This window comes from Capra hircus, chromosome 7, assembly GCF_001704415.2.
Source record: "Capra hircus breed San Clemente chromosome 7, ASM170441v1, whole genome shotgun sequence".
NCBI classification, from domain to species: domain Eukaryota; kingdom Metazoa; phylum Chordata; class Mammalia; order Artiodactyla; family Bovidae; genus Capra; species Capra hircus.
The window spans coordinates 108,047,728-108,067,251 of NC_030814.1; the positions used below are offsets into that span (position 1 = coordinate 108,047,728).

General features: G+C 42.8%; 2 protein-coding genes across 3 annotated transcripts in view; both read left to right on the forward strand.

The window, feature by feature from the left end:
* CNOT6 (CCR4-NOT transcription complex subunit 6) overlaps positions 1,870-19,524 on the forward strand; it is an 89,477-nt gene continuing 71,822 nt past the window's right edge. The window contains exon 1 of one of the 2 annotated variants that reach the window (XM_018051626.1): positions 1,870-3,118. The gene's annotated coding sequence lies outside the window, so the exon portion shown is untranslated. The remainder of the gene's footprint in view (positions 3,119-19,524) is intronic. The other variant, XM_018051625.1, reaches the window with a different exon arrangement.
* On the forward strand, positions 12,721-13,590 carry LOC106502246 (BAG family molecular chaperone regulator 1-like). Its single transcript, XM_018051627.1, has one exon. It carries the CDS (start codon positions 12,805-12,807, stop codon positions 13,420-13,422), a length of 618 nt encoding a protein of 205 aa, XP_017907116.1. The 5' UTR covers positions 12,721-12,804; the 3' UTR covers positions 13,423-13,590.

The window sequence follows — 19,524 nt, forward strand, 5'->3', positions numbered from 1 at the left end:
AAATTTTAGATGGAAAGGCCCTAAAATAGCCAAAACAAATTATAAAAAGAAAAGTGGGAGTAATCATTCTTTTAAATGTGAAGTGTTTGCTACTAGCTACAATAATATTAATAGTATCATATTAGCAGAGGGATAGTCATATAGATTAATGGAACAGATAGAAAATGAAGAAATAGATCTATACAAATTTGTTCATCTACTTTTAACAAAGGAAAAAAAATCATTCCAGTGAGAGAGAGATAGGGTTTTCAGTAAATGGTGCTGAAGTAGGAACCTATAGCAAAAACAAAAAACCTTAAACTAATCCTTCAACTTTATACAAATTTTAACTCAAAATGGTAAGTTTTTACAAGTATGTAAAATGTAAAACTTCTAAAAAAAATAGGATAAAATATTCAAGACCTATTAGGCAGAGTTCTTAACCAAAAGTACGATTCCTAAAAGGAAAACTTGATTAATTGAACCTTATACAATCTAAAACTTTTGCTCAGCTATTGACCCCATTAATGAATATGAAAAGACAAATTACGGACTAGGAAATATTTGCAAATTACATATTTGACAGAGGATTTGTGTGTGGAATTTACAAAGAACATCTCAAACTCAAGCTTTAAAAAGACAATCTAACTTTTAAAACAGGCAAAAAATATGCACAGATGTTTTATGAAATAAGATATGCATATGGAAAATAAGCACATGAAAAGGCATTCAACATCATTAGGAAAACGCCAAATAAAACTACATACCAAATAGAACTACATACCATTCATAATTACAGAAATAAATATAGTAATAACACAAATGATGGTGAGGATGTGGAGAAACTGGGTCCATGATTAATTGCTGCTGGGACTATAAAATAATACAGAGAAATATAATTTTTGTAAATGATATCTTGACCCCTTTTTGATGCCCTGGCTAGAGGTTGGTCAGTTTTCCTTCTTGAACACCCAATTACGCCCAAACTCCCAACTATTGATTTACTGGGCTCTCATTCACCTAGCCATTATTTGTTGTTTTTGCTGTCAGTCACTAAGTCATATTCGACTCTTTGCGACCCCATAAACTGCAGCACGCTAGGCTCCCCCTGTTCTTCACTATCTCCCAGAGTTTGCTCAAACTCATGTCCACCGAGTCGGTGATGCTCCTTCTCCTTATGCCTTTAATCTTCCCCAGTATCAAGGTCTTTTCCATGAGTTGGCTCTTTACATCAGGTGGCCAAAGTATTGGAGCTTCAGCATCAGTCCTTCCAAGGAATATTCAGTCTTACTTTCCTTTTAGGATTGACTGGTTTGATCTCCTTGCAGTCCAAGGGCCTCTCAACTGTCTTCTCCAGCACAATTCCAAAGCAGCAATTTTTCAGCGCTCAGTCTTCTTTATGTTCCAACTCTCACATCTGTACACAACTGGAAAAAACCATAGCTTTGACTATAGGGATCTTTGTCAGCACAGTAATGTCTCTGCTTTTTAATATGCTATCTAGTTTTGTGATAGCTTTTCTTCCAAGGAGCAGGTATCTTTTAATTTCGTGGCTGCAGTCACCATCCACAGTGATTTCGGAGTCCAAGAAAATAAAATCTGTTCTTGCAGCCACTTTTACCCCTATTTGCCATGAAGTGATGGGACCAGATGCCATGCTCTTCGTTTACTGAAGGTTGAGTTTTAAGCCAGCTTTTTCACTCTCTTCTTTCACCTTCGTCAAGAGTCTCTTTAGTTGCTCTTCACTTTGTGCCATTAGAAGGTTATCATTTGCATATCTGAGGTTGTTGATATAGCTCCAGCAACCTTGATTCCAGTTTGGGAGTCATCCAGCCCAGCATTTCACATGATATATACTCTGCAAATAAGTGACAATACACAGTCTTGTCCTACTCCTTTCCCAATGTTGACCCAGTCCATTGCTCTATGCATCTTCATTGGATTTTAACAGTCTGCAGGGCGTGCCTCTCGCCCCTATGCTGTGACCTTACTCCTGGCAGGCTGGAGCCTGATTCTTCTCTCTACCCTGGTTGGAGCACAGGGCCTTGACCACTAGTTAATTAATGCACCGTCATGCAAACATAATCTATCAGCTCAGTCCTTTCTCTGCTCATTTTCAACCACCACCTTAATAGAACATCTTGATCTTTGAACACATCTCAGGACAGTTACATCCGGCTAGGATCCCACAATTGTCCTTGAATTTACTGGACTGAACGACCATTTATGGACTGAAACGGGCCATTAACTATTATTTTCTGTATATCTGAGGCCAGAAAAATCATTCACGACTAAATGTCTTGTCTTTAGAGAGATCAACATACTGGCTAAGCTCAAAAGTCTGAAAGCCTGTCCTGTTTTCAAGAAACTGACAGGCCAAATGAAAGGGAGGAAGATCAAGAAAAAAATAAACAGTCTCAGACCGAAAAAAAAAAAGAAGAAGAAAAAAGAGTTAGTTGGAAATAGTAGGAGCGTTAAGAAGATGATTAAGTAGAAACGACAGGCAGTAACAAGCGAAGAGAGCGAGAAGAGAACTCAGACCCTGAGAGGCGGGCACTGGTCACTGCGCCCCAGAGCCCGGGATAGGGAAGAGAAAGGCGGGGCCTGCGGAAGCGGCTCGCGGAGAGCGACCGCCCCGGATGCTGAATGGTCGCGCCCTGCGGCGGTGGCCAATGGGCGCCCGGGATGTTGGAGCGGCAGCGTCAGTCGCGGCGCTCTCTCGCTCGCTCGCCGCAGAGGGGGCGAGGTGGGGGAGGGGGACGGCGGCCGCCGCCATGATGCTTGTTTGCTTTCAATGAAAACAAGGGGGACGCGGAGGAGGAGGAGGCGGCGGCGTCGGTGGCGGCGGCGTCGGCTGCGCGGAGGCGAAGGCAGCGGTGGGTGCAGCGAAAACGGAGAGGCCGGAGGCCGAGAGGCCGAGAGGGCGTAGTGGCAGCTCGTCGAGGAGGCTGAAGCGGGCGGCTGACGCGGTGGATCTCGGAGGGGGAACAAAGAGCGGCGGCTAAGGCGGCAGAGGAGCGGCGACGGCGGCGCTGCAGCTGCGGGCGGGACTGGTATGGTGGTTCCACAGGTCAGACCCCGCTGCACTCACAGGGAGGAGGCGGCGGCAGCGGCGGAGGAAGGCGGCGCACCCCAGGAGGTGAGCGAGACCGGCCCGAGGCCCAGCCGGGCGCCGCTCCTCGCACTGGCGGCGCACGGGCCGCTCGCAGTCGTGTCCCGGGGACCGTAGCGCGGGGCACTCCGGCGAGAGCACCTTAAGTTTTGTGGGCGGCGGGCCTGCAGCTTGGAGGAGATGGCGGCTGTTGAGGGGTCCCTAGATGCGCAGCTGTGGCGATCCCGCTGATTCCGGGACCGCGCCCCCGCGCAGAGTCGGGGGCTGAGGGGTGTTGATTGACGGCGAGGGTGGGGGCGCGCAGGGGGGTGCCGGGGTTGGAGGGAATGCCCTGGCTCTCGACTCTGGCTCTGGTCACTCGCAGGAGGAGAGTTGGTGTCTGGGACTCTTGGCCAGGACGGGTGACAACTTTGGAGAAGTGGCACTGTGGGATTGCGCGAAGTGTAGTATGGAACTTCGCAGTTACCACAGAGCGGGAAACTGTTTCCCTCAAATGTGTTTAAAATTAAGTTTTAGGCAATTATCTTTTTTGGGGGGGGATGGATTGGGAGGATGGGAATGGCATGCTTAAAGAAGCCCTTAGCAGCAGATGGAGAGATTAAGATATTGCTGAGGACTCAGAGATACAATTACTTGAAGCTTTTATGTTTAAATAATCTAAATCTTATCTTTCCTCTTTTTTCTAAGTACCAGTCATTATTTTCTTCGGAAACTTTTTTTCTTTTGACTCTTCTCCTTCTGTACCTTTCTTAAAGAGCTTACTAAGCAATGTCTGTGACCGTTTCTTGAACTGTTAACTGTAAAAGACCGTTTTGTGAATGGTCGTTTTGCTTGTCCTTTTTGGATGTGTTATTGTGCTAAACTGACGTTTAATAATCTCCTTGAATATGACTTCCCATATTTATTTCCAGGTGGATTAGTGGCAGTGCAGAATCTTCTTGTCTCTTTGTATCCGGGGATTTTAATTTTGGGGAGGAAGAGAGTGAATATGAACAAGAGAAAAATAAAATGGCATATAATACTTTGTGTTTTTCTGAATGCACTAGAGTTTATCACCCCAAAACAGTTTTGTAGGCTATAGGAGCTATGTCCATTGATCAAAAGGGTTTGAAGGCTTGTTTTGTAATTGCTATCAGAGTAATTATTACAGTCTTTAGAATATGATGACTTTTAGAATAAAATTTGCTTAATATTTTTAGACCAGTGATGTGGTCCAGTCGACTTGCTGTAAACAAAATTTTTGAATAGCTACTAATGAGGAAACAAACTTAGAAAGGTTAAAGCGACTTGCCTAAGACATTACAGTTAAGAGGGAAAGGACCAGGTTTTGTGTAAGTGTGAGAGCACATGAGAGTGATGTACTTGCCAAAGATTAGTTCTTTGCGGAGGGCTGCTGCTGCTGCTTCTAAGTCGCTTCAGTCGTGTCCGACTCTTTGCGACCCCATAGACGGCAACCCACCAGGCTCCCCCATCCCTGGGATTCTCCAGGCAAGAACACTGGAGTGGGTTGCCATTTCCTTCTCCAGGGGAGGGCAGAGTGCCTTTTAATAAATGGAAGTTATTTGAGGTAGTTGAGTCTGATCAGTTTCAGTAGGTGAAAAAGATACTTAATGAAATGGTCAAAAAGCGAGGATGTGACAAAAGGCAAAGTTTCTTGTGAAGCTAAGAAGATTTTGCATAGTTTCAGAAGTGTCTTCATCAGTGGTATGTGTTAATAGATGAAGAAACTCTTATGAATGCTTATTTGTTTGTAAGGATTTTCAGTTTTCTTAGGCGTTGGTGACAAAGTAAAACTTTTGAGACTTGAATAGACATGAAGTTGGTTATAGAACTTAGTCCTGACTACGGATACTGGCATTTGCTTCTGTACTTGTGGTTGATAAATAATGTATTTTGGTTAGTGCTTAGGCATTCCACTGTGTCCATATTAGCCTTTTTTTTTTTTAATGTTCTTTAAAGCATAAATCTTTTTCATATTGTAGTGCAGCAGAAAGGGGTAATATGTGTAAGGCATACTGGAATAAATGTTCAAGGCTGCTCACAACTTGTAGCTTTTGGGTCATAAAGCATGAGGACTCTTTAGCACCCTTGTAACTTTCTCATACTTAAGGTGCACTGGTTGAAAAACTGCTTTTAAAGTATTTATTTGCATATAAGGTGGGGGCTCATTTAGGCTGCCTTAATCTTACCCTTCTCTGGGCTTTACCTCTCCCTCATCCATTTTTATTTTCTTGGTTACTTATGTGCGAGGAATAGGATATGCTGGACATAGTGTTGGACCCTGAGAATTAAAAAGTGAATAATAGTTGCTGTCTTCTTGTTTCTGTAGTCTTAGTAGGTGTGCAGAGGCTGTGGGAGAACAGGAGAGAATGATTAAATTTGTAGAAGGTGTGGGAGCAGTTTACAGAAAATAACATGGAATTAGGTTTGTCAAACTCGGGAGACGGGTCATTTCAAACGTAAGGAACTCTGGGTGCGTTGAGATGCCAAATGTTGGGGTAAGGCCAGTGGTGACATGTTACTGAAAAGGAGAGTGACTGGAGATGAGCCTGCAAAGATATATCCATCCTCGATTTTGAAGAACCATGCTTATTAAGCTAAAAGTGAGGTTTATATCTTTATCCTATAGCAAAGGAAAGAGCAAAATATTTTTCAGAGGGGAGCAATTTGATTTAGAGATCATTTAGGCATCAGTGTGGACAACTAAGTGGAGGCCCTACATATAAGAAAGTCACATTTGAGATAGTGGAAGTTAGTGAATCTGAATCTGTTTTAAACTTGGATATATAGGGTATTTTGTTTCTGTGATCCCTTTTGTAGTGGGCTTGAGGACTCATTTCAGTTGCTCTGTATTACAGGGTAATTGAAAATGTTTTGAAAATTAAGAGCAATCAAAACAATGAAACCCGTATAGTGGTACTGTAGGCAGGCATTCAGGCTTTCAGAACTTGTCTTCTCAGTTAGGCTGAGGCAGATTGTAGTAGTTAAGCTGGAAAAATCAACCCTTTGCTCACCAGAAGTGAGAGCCACCAAGCTTAAAGGTTATGGCTATCCTGATGGTCTGTGAGGATATGGACTGTAAGCATTTTGTGAAATTGGGTGGAGGACAGAATTTTCCCTTCTGTATGGTGGTGGTGGTTTAGTTTCTAAGTTGTGTCTGACTCTTGAGACCCCCATGGACTGGGGTTCCTGCCAGGTTCCTCTGTCCATGGGATTTTCCCAAGCAAGAATACCTGAGTAGGTTGGCATTCCTTTCTCCAGGGAATCTTACCAACCCAGGGTTTGAACCCAAGTCTCCTGCATTGGCAGGTGGATTCTGAGCCACCAGGGAAGCCCAGAGCAAGATATAGGATCCTAAAAGTCACCATGATAGGCAGAATTGTGCAGTAAAAACTATAGGCCTTTTGGGAAAAATGGTACTGGAACACAACAGTCAAAACATTGTCAGTGACTTTATTTTTTTAAAAAGGAACCTGATAAAAATGGTAGCATAGTTTTAATCCTAAATGATTAAGGAATACATAAATACCACAGGTGCTGGAGAAGACTCTTCAGAGTCCTTTGGACAGCAAGGAGATCAAACCAGTCAGTCCTAAAGGAAATCAACTCTGAATATAGATTGGAAGGACTGATGCTGAAGCTGAAGCTCCAGTGTGAAGCTGATATGAAGAGCTGACTCATTGTGAAAAGACCCTGATGCTGGGAAAGATTGAGGGCAGGAGGAGAAGGGGACAACAGAGGAGATGGTTGGATGTCATCACCAACTTGATGGACAAGAGTTTGACCAAACTCCTGGAGATAATAAAGGACAGGGAAGCCTGGGGTGCTGCAGTCCATGGGGTTGCAAAGAGTTGGACACAGCAGCTGAACAAATACCGTGATAAGTGTGTCACTTTACCTTGAAAAAGACCTGGTTTGCTTGTGGAAATGGGCATGAGAAGGGTTGCTGCTTGTGCGTTATTATAAAGTGATGGAAAGAGGGTTACCTGAAATCAAATGGAATGTTATAATAATACCAAATGTGGGTGGGTGTGGCTCAGCATATGTGTACACACAGACTGAATTGATGGAGCTGATAGGTGTTTTCAGGTGTGTGTGTTTTGTAAATTTCTATGTAGCTCCGTTCAGCCAGGGGCAGGTTTCTACCTTTTTCAAGTGTTTTTCTCAGACAAAATTGTATGTAAGCAAATGGGAATTTTGTGTTATGCTCAAATTTTCTGATACATCAGTCACGTTGGAACAGATTATTTTCAGAATAAAAGATGCAGCAGAACTAATTATACTTCAACATAGTATTTTAAGGTAGTGCTAAAACTCACTTCCAAAAATACCTGAAACATGCTATTGTAGACTTGCTACTGTAATTGGGATGGTTGGAAAGTGTCACCGATTCAGTGGACATAAATTTAGGAGATAGTAGAGAATGGAGGAGCCTGGTGTGCTTCAGTTTATGGGGTCGAAAAGAGTCAAGACAGTGACTGAACAACAACAACAGTAGTAGGGCTTATGCTTTTTTATTTCAAGTGGGCTTATAACGGTGCAGAGAGGAAAACAAATGAACCAATAAAGTGCTCATCAGGTTACATGAGGAGTACACAAAGTATTTGGGGGATGCTAAAGAAGAAGCAGAGGCTTCCCTGGTGGCTCAGATGGTAAAGAATCTGCCTGAAATGCAGGAGACCTGGGTTCAGTCCCTGGGTTGGGAAGATTCCCTTGGAGAAGGGAATGGCTACCCACTCTAGTATTCTTACATGGAGAATTTCAGGGACAGAGGAACCTGGCGAGCCGCAGTCCATGGGGTCACAAGAGTTGGACGTGACTTAGCAACTAAATCACCACCACCAAGGAAGGAGCATCTAATTCTGCTTTGGAAACAAGGGATTCATCTCAGAGGTCTTTGGGCTGAATTTTGAAAGTTGACTAGAGGTTTGTTAGACTGAGTGGGGCATTTCAGTGGGAAGAAAGAGCATGTGCAAAGACAAGTTACATACAACTTGGACTGTGAAACAGGTTGCAAAGATGTAAGGGACAGGTGGAGTTGCCAGAAATGGTCTGTGAATGGTCTTAGGCTCTTTCTTAAAGTGTTGGGATGTAAGTTTGTATATAATAGGGATTCATTGAGAGTTTAGGTGGAGGGGGTGGGGAAATTGTGTGTGTGACATACTTTTTCAGGAGGCATAGTAAAAATGTGAAGGCTTGATAAAGAGGGTCAAGAAACTGGGGTCAGAAAGTCCTTAGGACTTCACTTAAGTCCGTGTAAGAGAAATACTCTAGAATTGTTAAAGCCTTCATGATTTATATGGTCAGCATTTTGTGAATGATTTTCTGTCTTAGTTTTCAGGGGGAAAAAGGACTAGGGGGTCAAAATTGATTTCTAGTATATTAGAACTTCCCACAATGATTGTATGTATGACTTAGCAGCTAGAATAAATGTTGAATGTCTCAAAAGGCCAAAATTGCAATGAGATATGGTGTGGTCACTCACGTAGAGCCTGACATCCTGGAGTCTGAAATCAAGTGGGCCTTAGGAAGTGATACTACAAACAGTGCTAGTGGAGGTGATGGAATTTCAGCTGAGCTATTTCAAATCCTAAAAGATGATGCTATGAAAGTGCTGCACTCAATAAGCCAGCTAATTTGGAAAACTCAGCAGTGCTCACAGGCCTGGAAGAGGTCAGTTTTCATTCCAATCCCAAAGAAGGACAGTGCCAAAGAATGTTCAGACTACTGTACAGTTGAGCTCATTTCACAATGCTAGTAAGATGCTGCTCTATATCCTTCAAGCAGGAACTTCCAGATGGACAAGCTGGATTTAGAAAAGGCAGAGGAACTAGATATCAAGTTGCTGACATTTGTTGGATCATAGGGAAGGGAAGGGAATTCCAGAAAAACATTTACTTCTTTTTCATTGACTATGCTAAAGCTTTTGACTGTGTGAATCACAGCAACTGTGGAAAATTCTGAGAGAGATGGGAATACTAGACCCCCTTACCTGCCTCGTGAGAGACCTGTATGCAGGTCAAGAAGCAACAAAACCTTACATGGAACAACTGACTGGTTCCAGATTGGGAAAGGAGTATTGTCACCCTACTTATTGAACTTATGTGCAGAGTACATCATGCAAAATGCCAGGCTGGATGAATCCCAAGCTGGAATCAAGATTACAGGGAGAAATATCAACAACCTCAGATACACAGATGATACCACTCTAACGGCAGAAAGTGAAGAGGGCTATAGAGCCTCTTGATGAGGGTAAGAAGAGAGTAAAAAAGCAGGCTTAACACTCAGCATTCAATAAACAAAGATCTTGGCATCTGGTCCCATCACTTCATGGCAAGTAGAAAGGAAAAAAGTGGAAGCAGTGACAGGTTTTATTTTCTTGGGCTCCAGAATCACTGTGGATGGTAACTGCAGCCATGAAATTAAAAGACACTTGCTCCTTGGAAGGAAAACTATGACAAACTTAGACAGCGTTTTAAAAACAAAAATATGTTGCCAACTAAAGTCCATATAGTTAAAGCTATGGTTTTCGCAGTAGCCATGTATGAATGTGAGAGTTGGACCATAAAGAAGGCTGAGTGCGGAAGAATTGATGCCTTCGAATTATGGTGCTGGAGAGTCCTTTGGACCACAAGCAGTTCAAACCAGTCAGTCCTAAAGGAAATGAACCCTGATGCTGAAGCTGAAGCTCTGTCTTCAGCTAGAGCTTTGGCCTCCTGATTCAAAGAGCCGACTCATTGGAATAGAGCCTGATGCTGGGAGAGACTGAAGGCAAAAAGAGAGGAGGGCAGCAGAAGAAGAGAGAGAGAGAGAGCATCACTGAGTCAGTGGACATGAATTTGAGCAAACTCCAGGAAACAGGGAAGGATAGGGAAGCCTGGTGTGCCGCGGTCCATGGGGTCACAAAGAGTTGGTTGCGACTTAGTGAATGAAAGACAACAAAAGGGGGTAGCTATAATAATGTGATCGTAAGAGAAGGAAGAGCAATTAGATGATTGAAAATCTGGCAAAAGATAAGAGATGAAAAGGTTTCTGTTGGCAGCCATCATTGTTGGATTGGTTGTTGCTTGTCTCATGGTAAGAGAAAAGATTTAGATTTAATACGGGTGGTTGGCTCGCCTTACCTTTTTGATCTCAGTGATGTTTCACCACACAAATTTTGACTCAACTGTCTTCATATTAGTTGGCATTCAGCTTTGTTGATTAGATCATAAATCATGATTGTCTTAATATATTCTTTTGCTCTGTACTTCATATTTGACTTAAAGTATAGAAATTAAGATTTCTACACTAAGAAGAATTTGTATTTTAAATTGAAATTTGTGGATGACCTGTATTTAGTGTACCTTTGTAGTTATATTTTGAGTTGATTTATTGAATTGAATATGCTAGTATTTGACCATTTTTGACCTTCAAAATTGGTAGTTTTTCCTGTGGTGTTGCAGTACACTCTCACTTCTCTCTGTATTTTATATTCAATCATGTTATTAGGCACAGGCCCATGGTTAGAATTGCATTTTATCAGCAGTCTGTCGTGGTGGTTGGTGGTTTAGTTGCTAAGTTGTGTCTGACTCTTGAGACCCCATGTATTGTAGCCTGCCAGGCTCCTCTATCCATGGAATTCTCCAGGCAAGAATGCTGAAGTGGGTTGCCATTTCCTTGTCCAGGGGATCTTCCCAACCCAGGGATCAAACCTACACCTCCAGCATTGCAGGCAGGTTCTTTACTGCTGAGCCACCAGGGAATCACCCTTAATAGCAGTCCAGTAAACTCTTACAGGCGGTTGGTTATTGACTGGGCACTGCAGATACAGATGGGTATGCCAGTCTTCTCCTTTGAGAAATTAGACTACTACATCTGCTGTTTGACTCTCTATTTGGAGGATTATTTTATCATAATTTAAAAATCTTTTTTGCAGACGTTTTACTGATTGTTTTAGTTAAACCAATATGAATTGAAAGTGAGAATTGTTAGTTGGTCAGTCGTGTCTGACTCTTTGCAACCCAATGGACTGTAGCCTGCCGAACTTCTCTATCCATGGAATTTTCCAGGCAGAATACTGATGTGGATTTCCGTTCCCTCCTTAAGTTCATTTTCATTCTCTGTGAGACAGGGATTTAAGGAATTGAGATTTTGGGATGCAGGAGAAGGTAGCTACTGAAACCTTAAATTTTTAGAAATACCACTGCAATGTTATTTGCCTTTTTCATTCTCATTCTCTTATGAGTATACTGTGCAGTTTTTCATAGACTGACAAATGTGTGTGATATCTGATAAATGGAATTCAGAGTAGACAGGCTGTCTTCCAGCATATTAGACCTTAAAGATTTGCAAAAATGTGAGACAGTGTCACTCTTCTTGCAAAATTTTGCTTTGTTTTTGAAAGTAGTTGCTTTTCATTAAAATGCTGTGGTTAACATGTGCTAGGTTTATTATATTTCGTGAGTTAATACATGCCGGAGTCCAGCTCCAGCAGCCAGGGAATCAGCCTGAAGAGATGAGTGGTGTTGGCGGAAAGTGATGCAGCCTCTGACTCAAGGTGCGGGACTGCCTGCATGTTTATTTCAAGCTTCAGGTTTTCTTTTATACTTTGACAAAGCATTAGGTCAGAGGTTTGGCATTTTCAGTTCCCCCTCACCCAGATTCTTGTCTCATTGTTGCCCTTCAAACAGAGTTCCTGCTTCAGCCATGAGAATCGTGTTTACCTGTGATTACATTACTCATGCTTATTTCTGGGTTGCATACCACATTCCTCAGTTTATTTCTTATCTTTCTAAATCCTGCTTGCCCCTAGTATCTTAAGCTCACTATCTCCTAAAAAGGCTTCTAGCTATTAATATCTGTAAAATTCCTAACTATAGTAAAATATGCTAACACTACAACATTCCTTAAACTTTTAGCTTCTAACTATTCTGAATTATTCCTGAACCCTAAACTCAGCAAATTTCCGTTGCCATAAACATTCCCCTCACAAACAGGTCTCAGATAACAATCCTTCCCATGGCCTCGAGCTGCGGCCTATGTGCTCATCCTGGGACATTCTTTGTAAAGATCCTTGAACAAATGTCAGTGGTTACTTTATGGATTATTTTCTGGGCACAACTGCAGAAGGCTTTGTGCTTTCTCATGCTTCTCTCAAGAACAATAAGCTCCTTAACAATTTTCCAGCCAGCTCAACCGAAGAAAGGAAAAAACAAGTCAGAATCACAAGACCTAACTCCTACATCCCGAGACCGTGCCTGTGGGACGAGGAGAGGGGGTTGGGGCCGTGCCTCCATTTTGTCAGTAATGCCTAACACGCCTCCCGACAAATACACTTTTAAATTCCTTAGTTCTTATTTCTAATACAGTAAATATTGATAGATAGAACTCACATACAAAAGGTCTTTGAGGGGTCTGGTGGAGCGTGGGGGGCATGTGAAGACCACGAGGCAACTGGGAGCGGCTGGTTCCCCGGCAGTGCGTGCCTCGGCTGGGCTGGGAGCCGTGCCAGTTGATGCCCCCAGTGGAGCGGGGTCCGCCTCCCTCCCAGAAATCAGCTGACCAGAGGGCATACCGGATCCACCAGAGGCGCCGCTGCCTGCGCTCCCAGGCCGCGGGTGAAAAAGAAAACATGGCCTCGCTTGGCCCGGAGCGAAGAGGTGTCCCAGAGCGAAGAGGTGGTCCCGAGCGAAGAGGTGGCCCAGAGTGAGGAGGTGGCCTGGAGCGAGGAAATGGCTGCAGCCGGGCTCAGTATGACTGTCACCCACAGCAATGAGAAGCACAGTCTTCAAGTTACCCCACGAGAAGGCAATAGTGAGCCAGTTGTCCAAGATCTGGCCCAGGTTGTTGAAGAGGCTACAGGAGTTCCACTGCCTTTTCAGAAACTCATATTTAAGGGAAAATCTCTGAAGGAAATGGAGATGCCATTGTCAGCACTTGGAATACAAAATGGTTGCCGGGTTATGTTAATTGGGAAAAAGAACAGTCCAGAGGAAGAAGCTGAACTAAAGAAGCTGAAAGATTTGGAGAAATCTGTGGAGAAGATAGCTGACCAGCTGGAAGAACTGAATAAAGACCTTGCTGGAATCCAGCAGGGTTTTCTGGCCAAGGATTTGCAAACTGAAGCTCTCTGCAAACTCGATAGGAGAGTAAAAGCCACGATCGAGCAGTTTATGAAGATCTTGGAGGAGATTGACACACTAATTCTGCCAGAAAATTTCAGAGACAGTAGAATGAAAAGGAAGGGTTTGGTGAGAAGGATCCAGGCCTTGCTAGCTGAGCGTGACACAGTGGAGCAGAACGTCTGCCAGGAGACAGCGACTGCAGTCCACAAACTTGGCGCTCGCTGACTGAGGTGAGGCGGAGAAGGCCGTGCCGCGCTGAAGAGCAGCCCCGCCAGCTCTGCCGTCTCTGGAGCAGAAGTTACCTGCCCTCCCCAGGGCTGCCGGGGGCAATTGGCCCATTGCCTTTTCCTTCTCTTAAAACCCACTCTCAGTGAACAAGTGTTGTCCGTACAATCTTGAGCCTCCTGTCAGCTTCTCGTTCTGTCTCTGTGGATCTGTGCTGTCCAGCAGCCCACCTTGTCTGGAGAGTGCCCCCATGACCAAGTCTTCCCAGCTGTGGACCTTCGGATGCTTTCTTTGGGCTGGTGAGAACTCTTATGTATCCTAAGGTAGTTCTCAGTTTATTGGCCTCAGACCCATGAGGCCTTTTTGTGCTTATGATCCCATAAACCTGTCTGTGTAAACCAGAATCACCAGGAGCCCGTGTCTGGTGAAGAAAGTCTGGAATGGGTCAGAACAGGTAGCCCGAGTGTCTCTCATGTGACCTGATTCTGAAACAGCTGGCTGGTTGTGGGTTCATGACCCTATCCTCAGCTCCCAGTGATCCTGATCAGCCATAGGTCATGAGATCTCTGGTTCATTCCTGGAGTGGGGCTTGTGGTTGATATATGGACTGCTTTGCTCCCAAGCACATCTCTAGAAGGTTGGAACCCAGGGTTGACTAAGTCTCTGCTTGCAACCAGGTCAGACCCTGGCTTACGAGGGGCAGTGAGGGGCCAGAGTGAATGCAGCAGGCAGGTAGTGAGGGCAGCCATAAACCTCTCAGGAGTTCCTTCAGAGGCATTGTTACGAGCCATCCCCTTCTGAGATCTACATTTTCTTCAAGTTACTTTGAGGTTGTTTCTGTTTTGTGGTCCTTTCCCCCTTTATTTGTTATTTAAAAAATAAAGCAGTTTATATACACACCAGCAAGCAGAAAAAAAAAAAAGGTCTTTGAGGTACCTGAGTATAAGGATCCTGAGATGATAGCATTTGAGATCTGCTGTCTTAAGTATTAGGCAGTTTGGGAGTAGAGAACATGAGTGAAGAGTAGTTTGTAAAGATGATATATCTGAGACGGCAGCTCAAGGACTCATGGTCTTAGCAACATAATATTTGAAGAATGAACCCAGAAGATCTTGGTTTCATCAGTGACAGAATTCTAGAGCTGTATGAGGCATTGGTGTACAGCTTGCAACTAGATTGTCCCAGGTTCAAATCCTAGCTCTACTATTAGGTTGGTGCAAACATAATTGCGGTTTCAGACTGTGAATCATTATAACTAGGCTGAAACACAAATCTTTATTAATCAAAATAGGAACCATTACAATCCACACATTTTTGCCAATAAGAAAAAGGTTTTGTTTATTCCTGTAGCATAAAAATCCGTGCTTTGCGTTTTGAAAAACCCTTGGAAGTTTTTCTACCTGCTGGTTGTGGAAGTGTTTTCCCGGGAAAAAGTTGAGATGCCTGAAGAAGTGGAAGATGATTTATGAGGACAGGTGAATATGGCAGATGAGGCAAACCTTTGTAGCTCAATTAATTCTTCAGCTTTTGAAGCATTGGCTGTGTGATATGCGGTCAGGCCTTGTCATGGAGAATTGGGCTCTTTCTGTTGACCAGTTCTGGCTGCAGGCCTTGCAGTTTTTGGTGCATCTCATTGATTTGTTGAGCCTACTTCTCAGATGTAATGCTTTTGCCCTGATTCAGAAAGCTGTAGAGGATTAGACTGGCAGGAGACCACTAAGTTTGGCTTTGGGAGAAGCTTTGGAGCTTTTTGGTTCAACCACTGTCGCCAGTTGTTGTATAAAATCCACGTTTTGTTGCACATCACAATCCAATTGAGAAATGGTTCATTGTTGTGTAGAATAAGAGAAGATGACACTTCAAAACTGTGATTCTTTTTTTTTTAATTTTCTGTCAGCTCATGAGGCACCCACTTACCGAGCTTTTTCATCTTTCCAATTTGCATCACATGCTGAATGACTGTAGAAAGCTGGACACTGAAGTCTTCGGCAACTTCTTGTGTAGTTGTAAGAGGATCAGCTTCGATGATGGCTTTCAGTTGGTCGCTGTCAGCTTCGGATGCTTCTGATGGCTGGCCACCACACTCCTAATCTTCAGTGCTCTCGTCTCCTTCGCAAAACTTCTTGAGCCACCGCTGCACTGTATGTTCATTAGCAGGTCCCCAAGCCAAATGTGTTGTTGATGTTGAGAGTTGTCTCCCCTGCTTTACAACCCATTTTGAACTTGAATAAGAAAATCGCTTGAATTTGCTTTTTGTCTAACATCTTTTTCATAGTCTAAAATAAATATAAAATACATAGAAAGTAATGTCAAAAGCAAAAAAAAGGGCAAGAAATGGGTATTAAAATGATGTATAACATAATCACATTTATTTAAGAATATATTGCAATATCAAACAGCAAATTTCAACAATGCTGAAACTGCAGTTACTTTTGCACCAACCTAATACTAACCAAGTATGTGTGACTTTGGGCAAGTTACTTAAATGTAAGAGCCTCAGTTTCCTCATCAAAAGTAAACAGAGGATAGTGTCTACTTCATGGGCTGCTATGAGAATTAAATTGAGATAATACAAGGAAATTATTGTATGATGGCTGAAGCACAGACTTTGGATCAGATTTGAGTTAAAATCTCAGTTGTGCCACTAGTACCTGTGATCTAGGCAAGTGACTCTCTGACCCTTCCTTTCTTTATGTATGGAGAATAGTAGTATTTATTTACAGGAGTTGTGAGGATTAAATGGCATCATGGATGTGAAGGGCCTGCCGGTTGGTGAGTGCTCAGAGCGTGTTAGCTGTTGGGTGCCTGCAGAGTGTGGCAGATAGGCATCAGCACAGTTTTGTTGTTACTGCCACCTGTTTGAGGTTTGCTCTCATTTTGCTCTAGTTAATGTCACTAAGATCATACAGTTTTTACCTTTAAGTTTGGGCTTTCCTGGTGGCTCAGTGGTGAAGAATCTGCCTGCCAATTCAGGAGATGTGGGTTTGGTCCCTGGGTTGGAAAGTCTCCAGAGAAGGAAATGGCAACCTACCCCAGGACTGTAGCCTGTTCCCGTGGACAGAGGAACCTGGCAGGCTACAGTCCATGGGGTTGCAAAAGAGTAGGACACGACTTAGCAATTAAACAACAACATTCACTGAGCACCTGCTATTTGCCAGGCTCTGAAAATATAAAACTATTTAAAATGTAAGTGCAAGGATCCTATAGTAGAGTAGGTGAATGAGATGTAAAAAAAAATTAAGGTGGGGTTAAAGAGGCAACATTAGAAATACCTTCAAGATTCAGAATAGCTCAAAGCAGGAAATTATAGACTCCTGTGTTGGTGAGGAATAGGGAAGGAGTCCTAAATTAATATTTGTAAAAAGAAAGGTTTGTAGTGTGATTACACTGTTGTGAGATTTCTGTTTGCACACCCCCTCCCGCCCCCGTAGGTTAAGATCCAAGATCATGTACATATTTCCTGCGTATTCTTTTTTCCCAGCACCTGACAGAGTGATTGAAACAGAAGCAGAAGGTGCTTAGTAAATACTTGTTGAATGGATGATTCTGTAAAGAAAGCTTCCTTAAGGAAGCATGATTCAGCTGTATTGAATTGCCTTTTTTAAAAATTTTTTTTGAGTTTTCTTTGAAAACCTGATTTTGAGTTTGAAGGAAAGAATGTTTAGACCACTGTATTAGTGTAACATGCTATGGATGTCCAGACACAGGACACTGGGAGATAACAATTGGACTGATAAATGCTGAGTAAATGTGTGGTGTGCAGAGGAAAGAGGAGTGGATTTGTGCCTTTGTTGGGAAGGGCTTACAGGGGCTCTGATGTTAACTTGAGTTGCTGTGAAGGGGATGAGTAGGAGTTTCGAGTGAAAGTTGGTGAAAGGATTAGGATGTATCATTGAAAGATTCTCTTCGAAGAAGGTATGCTTTGATCAACTTCGGACTTGATAGAATGATGCATGTGTAAGTGGCTGAAGATGAGTGAGAAAATAGTGGCCTAAATCTAGGTTGTAAAGGACTTTGATGTTAGGGTTTTAACTAACTAGGTAGGCAGAAAGGGCCATGTTAGATTTTTAAGCAGGAGAGTTACATGGGCAGGCATCAATCAGGAAGATACAGAGAAGGTTGTTTAAAAGTTGTAGCTGATAAATGAGGGTGTGAATTAACTTTAACAGCTGTGAAAATGGAAAAGACAGGTTTAGAAGTCCTGAAGAGGTAAACATCAGAAAAATTTGTTAACACCTAGTGAAAATTTGGATTGGAAAAAGTAAATTGGCACCAAGGCTGGTGGCACTACCTTTTGTATATTCCCTAACTTATAGTTCTTTGAGGAGCCTGATCAATAAATAAAAGGATCTTTCTTTGAGAAATGAGTCTGTTTCTCCTTTTTTCCCTTGTCTGCCTTTCCTCTGCCCTACTCACTCTTTTTCTTTGTATTTCTGAAAGAAGTAAAATACCAAGAATGGAGGAGAAAATGTAACAAACAAGAAAAGGAAAAGAACTTACTGTTTTGTTTTGTCAGTTAAGATTGGCTGTAATTTGAACTTGGTCATTTGTAGTGATATGGATGAACCTAGAATATGTCATACAGAGTGAAGTAAGTCAGAAAGAGAAAAACAAATACATATTAACACGTATGTGTGTGTATATATATATATATATGTATATATATATATACGGAATCTAGAAATATGGTACTGATGAATGTATTTGCAGGACAGGAATAGAAACACAGACCTAGGCAGTGGACTTGTGGACGTGGGGAAGAAGATAGTGGGACACACTGAGAGAGCAGCGCTCACATGCGTACACGGCCGTGTGTGAAATAGACAGCTAATGGGGAGTTGCTGTGAGACCCAGGAAGCTGTGCTCCATGTTCTGTGATGGCCTAGGGAGTGGGGCTGGGGGCCCTGGGATGGAGGCTCAAGAGGGAGGGGATACATATATACTTATATCTGATTCATGTTGCTGTACAGCAGAAACTGATGCATTATAAAGCAATCATACTCTAATGAAAAAATAAAAACATTGGCTATGACTCAACCTTATTTCCCTTGGGGGAAAAATCTGGCCATTACAATTAAATTATTTACCTTCAGAGTGTCTTTTAACAAGTTTTTACACATTGCTGCAATAAAATCTCATAATAATTTATTAATATTTCCAAATATGAACTAGGTATTAAATGTTTCTCCAGCTGTCTGCAGAATGTTGTTTGTTGCAGACTTGTGGATCATTCATTACAGCTCATTATATACATCTCTTCATTCTCTTCAAATCTATAATAGTTCTGACCCCAGCTTGTTGAAGGTAGCAGACCAGTTATCCTGGAGAAAGTCCTTCATTGCAGCTGCTGCTTTGGTGTCATCTAGCCAGTTGCTCTGGGCTTCCCGGGTACCTCTGCTGGTAAAGAATCCGCCTTCAGTGCAGGAGACGTCAGTTTGATTCCTGCGTCAGAAGTTCCCCTGGACGAGGGATAGGCTATCCACTCCAGCGTTCTTGGGCTTCCCTGGGGACTGAAACGGTAAAGAATCCGCCTGCATTGCAGGAGACCTGGGTTCGATCCCTGGGTTGGGAAGATCCCTTGGAAGAGGAAATGACAACCCATTCCAGTATTCTTGCCTGGAAATCCCCATGGACAGAGGTGCCTGGCGGGGTACAGTCCATAGGGTCGCAAAGAGTCGGTCGTGACTAAGCACAGCACAGCCAGTTCCTCCAGTTTTGAAAAAGGTAAACATTATTGGTGTGCATTTCATATTCTCTCAGATCAAAAGACCCACAGTATCTGGTTCTGCCCCTTACTAGTGTTGGGACGATTGATGAAGAGGTAATAGTTTATTCCTCTCGTGAACATTTTCTACCTTATAATCAAAAAACACCCTGGGTGGTGGTGTTACCTTGGCATTATGCCAGTGCCAGTGATTCATCCCAAGGTTTTAACTCAGTTTATAAGTCTCTGTTTTAGAAAGGCTCACTGAGAATTATGAAATGATGTTGTTTTTATTCTTTCATACTTCATTTGTTGTCTTTCTTTTGTAAAATAGGACTTTTTTTCACCTGGGCCATTTGATGACTGAAATAGAGTACCCATTGAAAGGATAGACACTT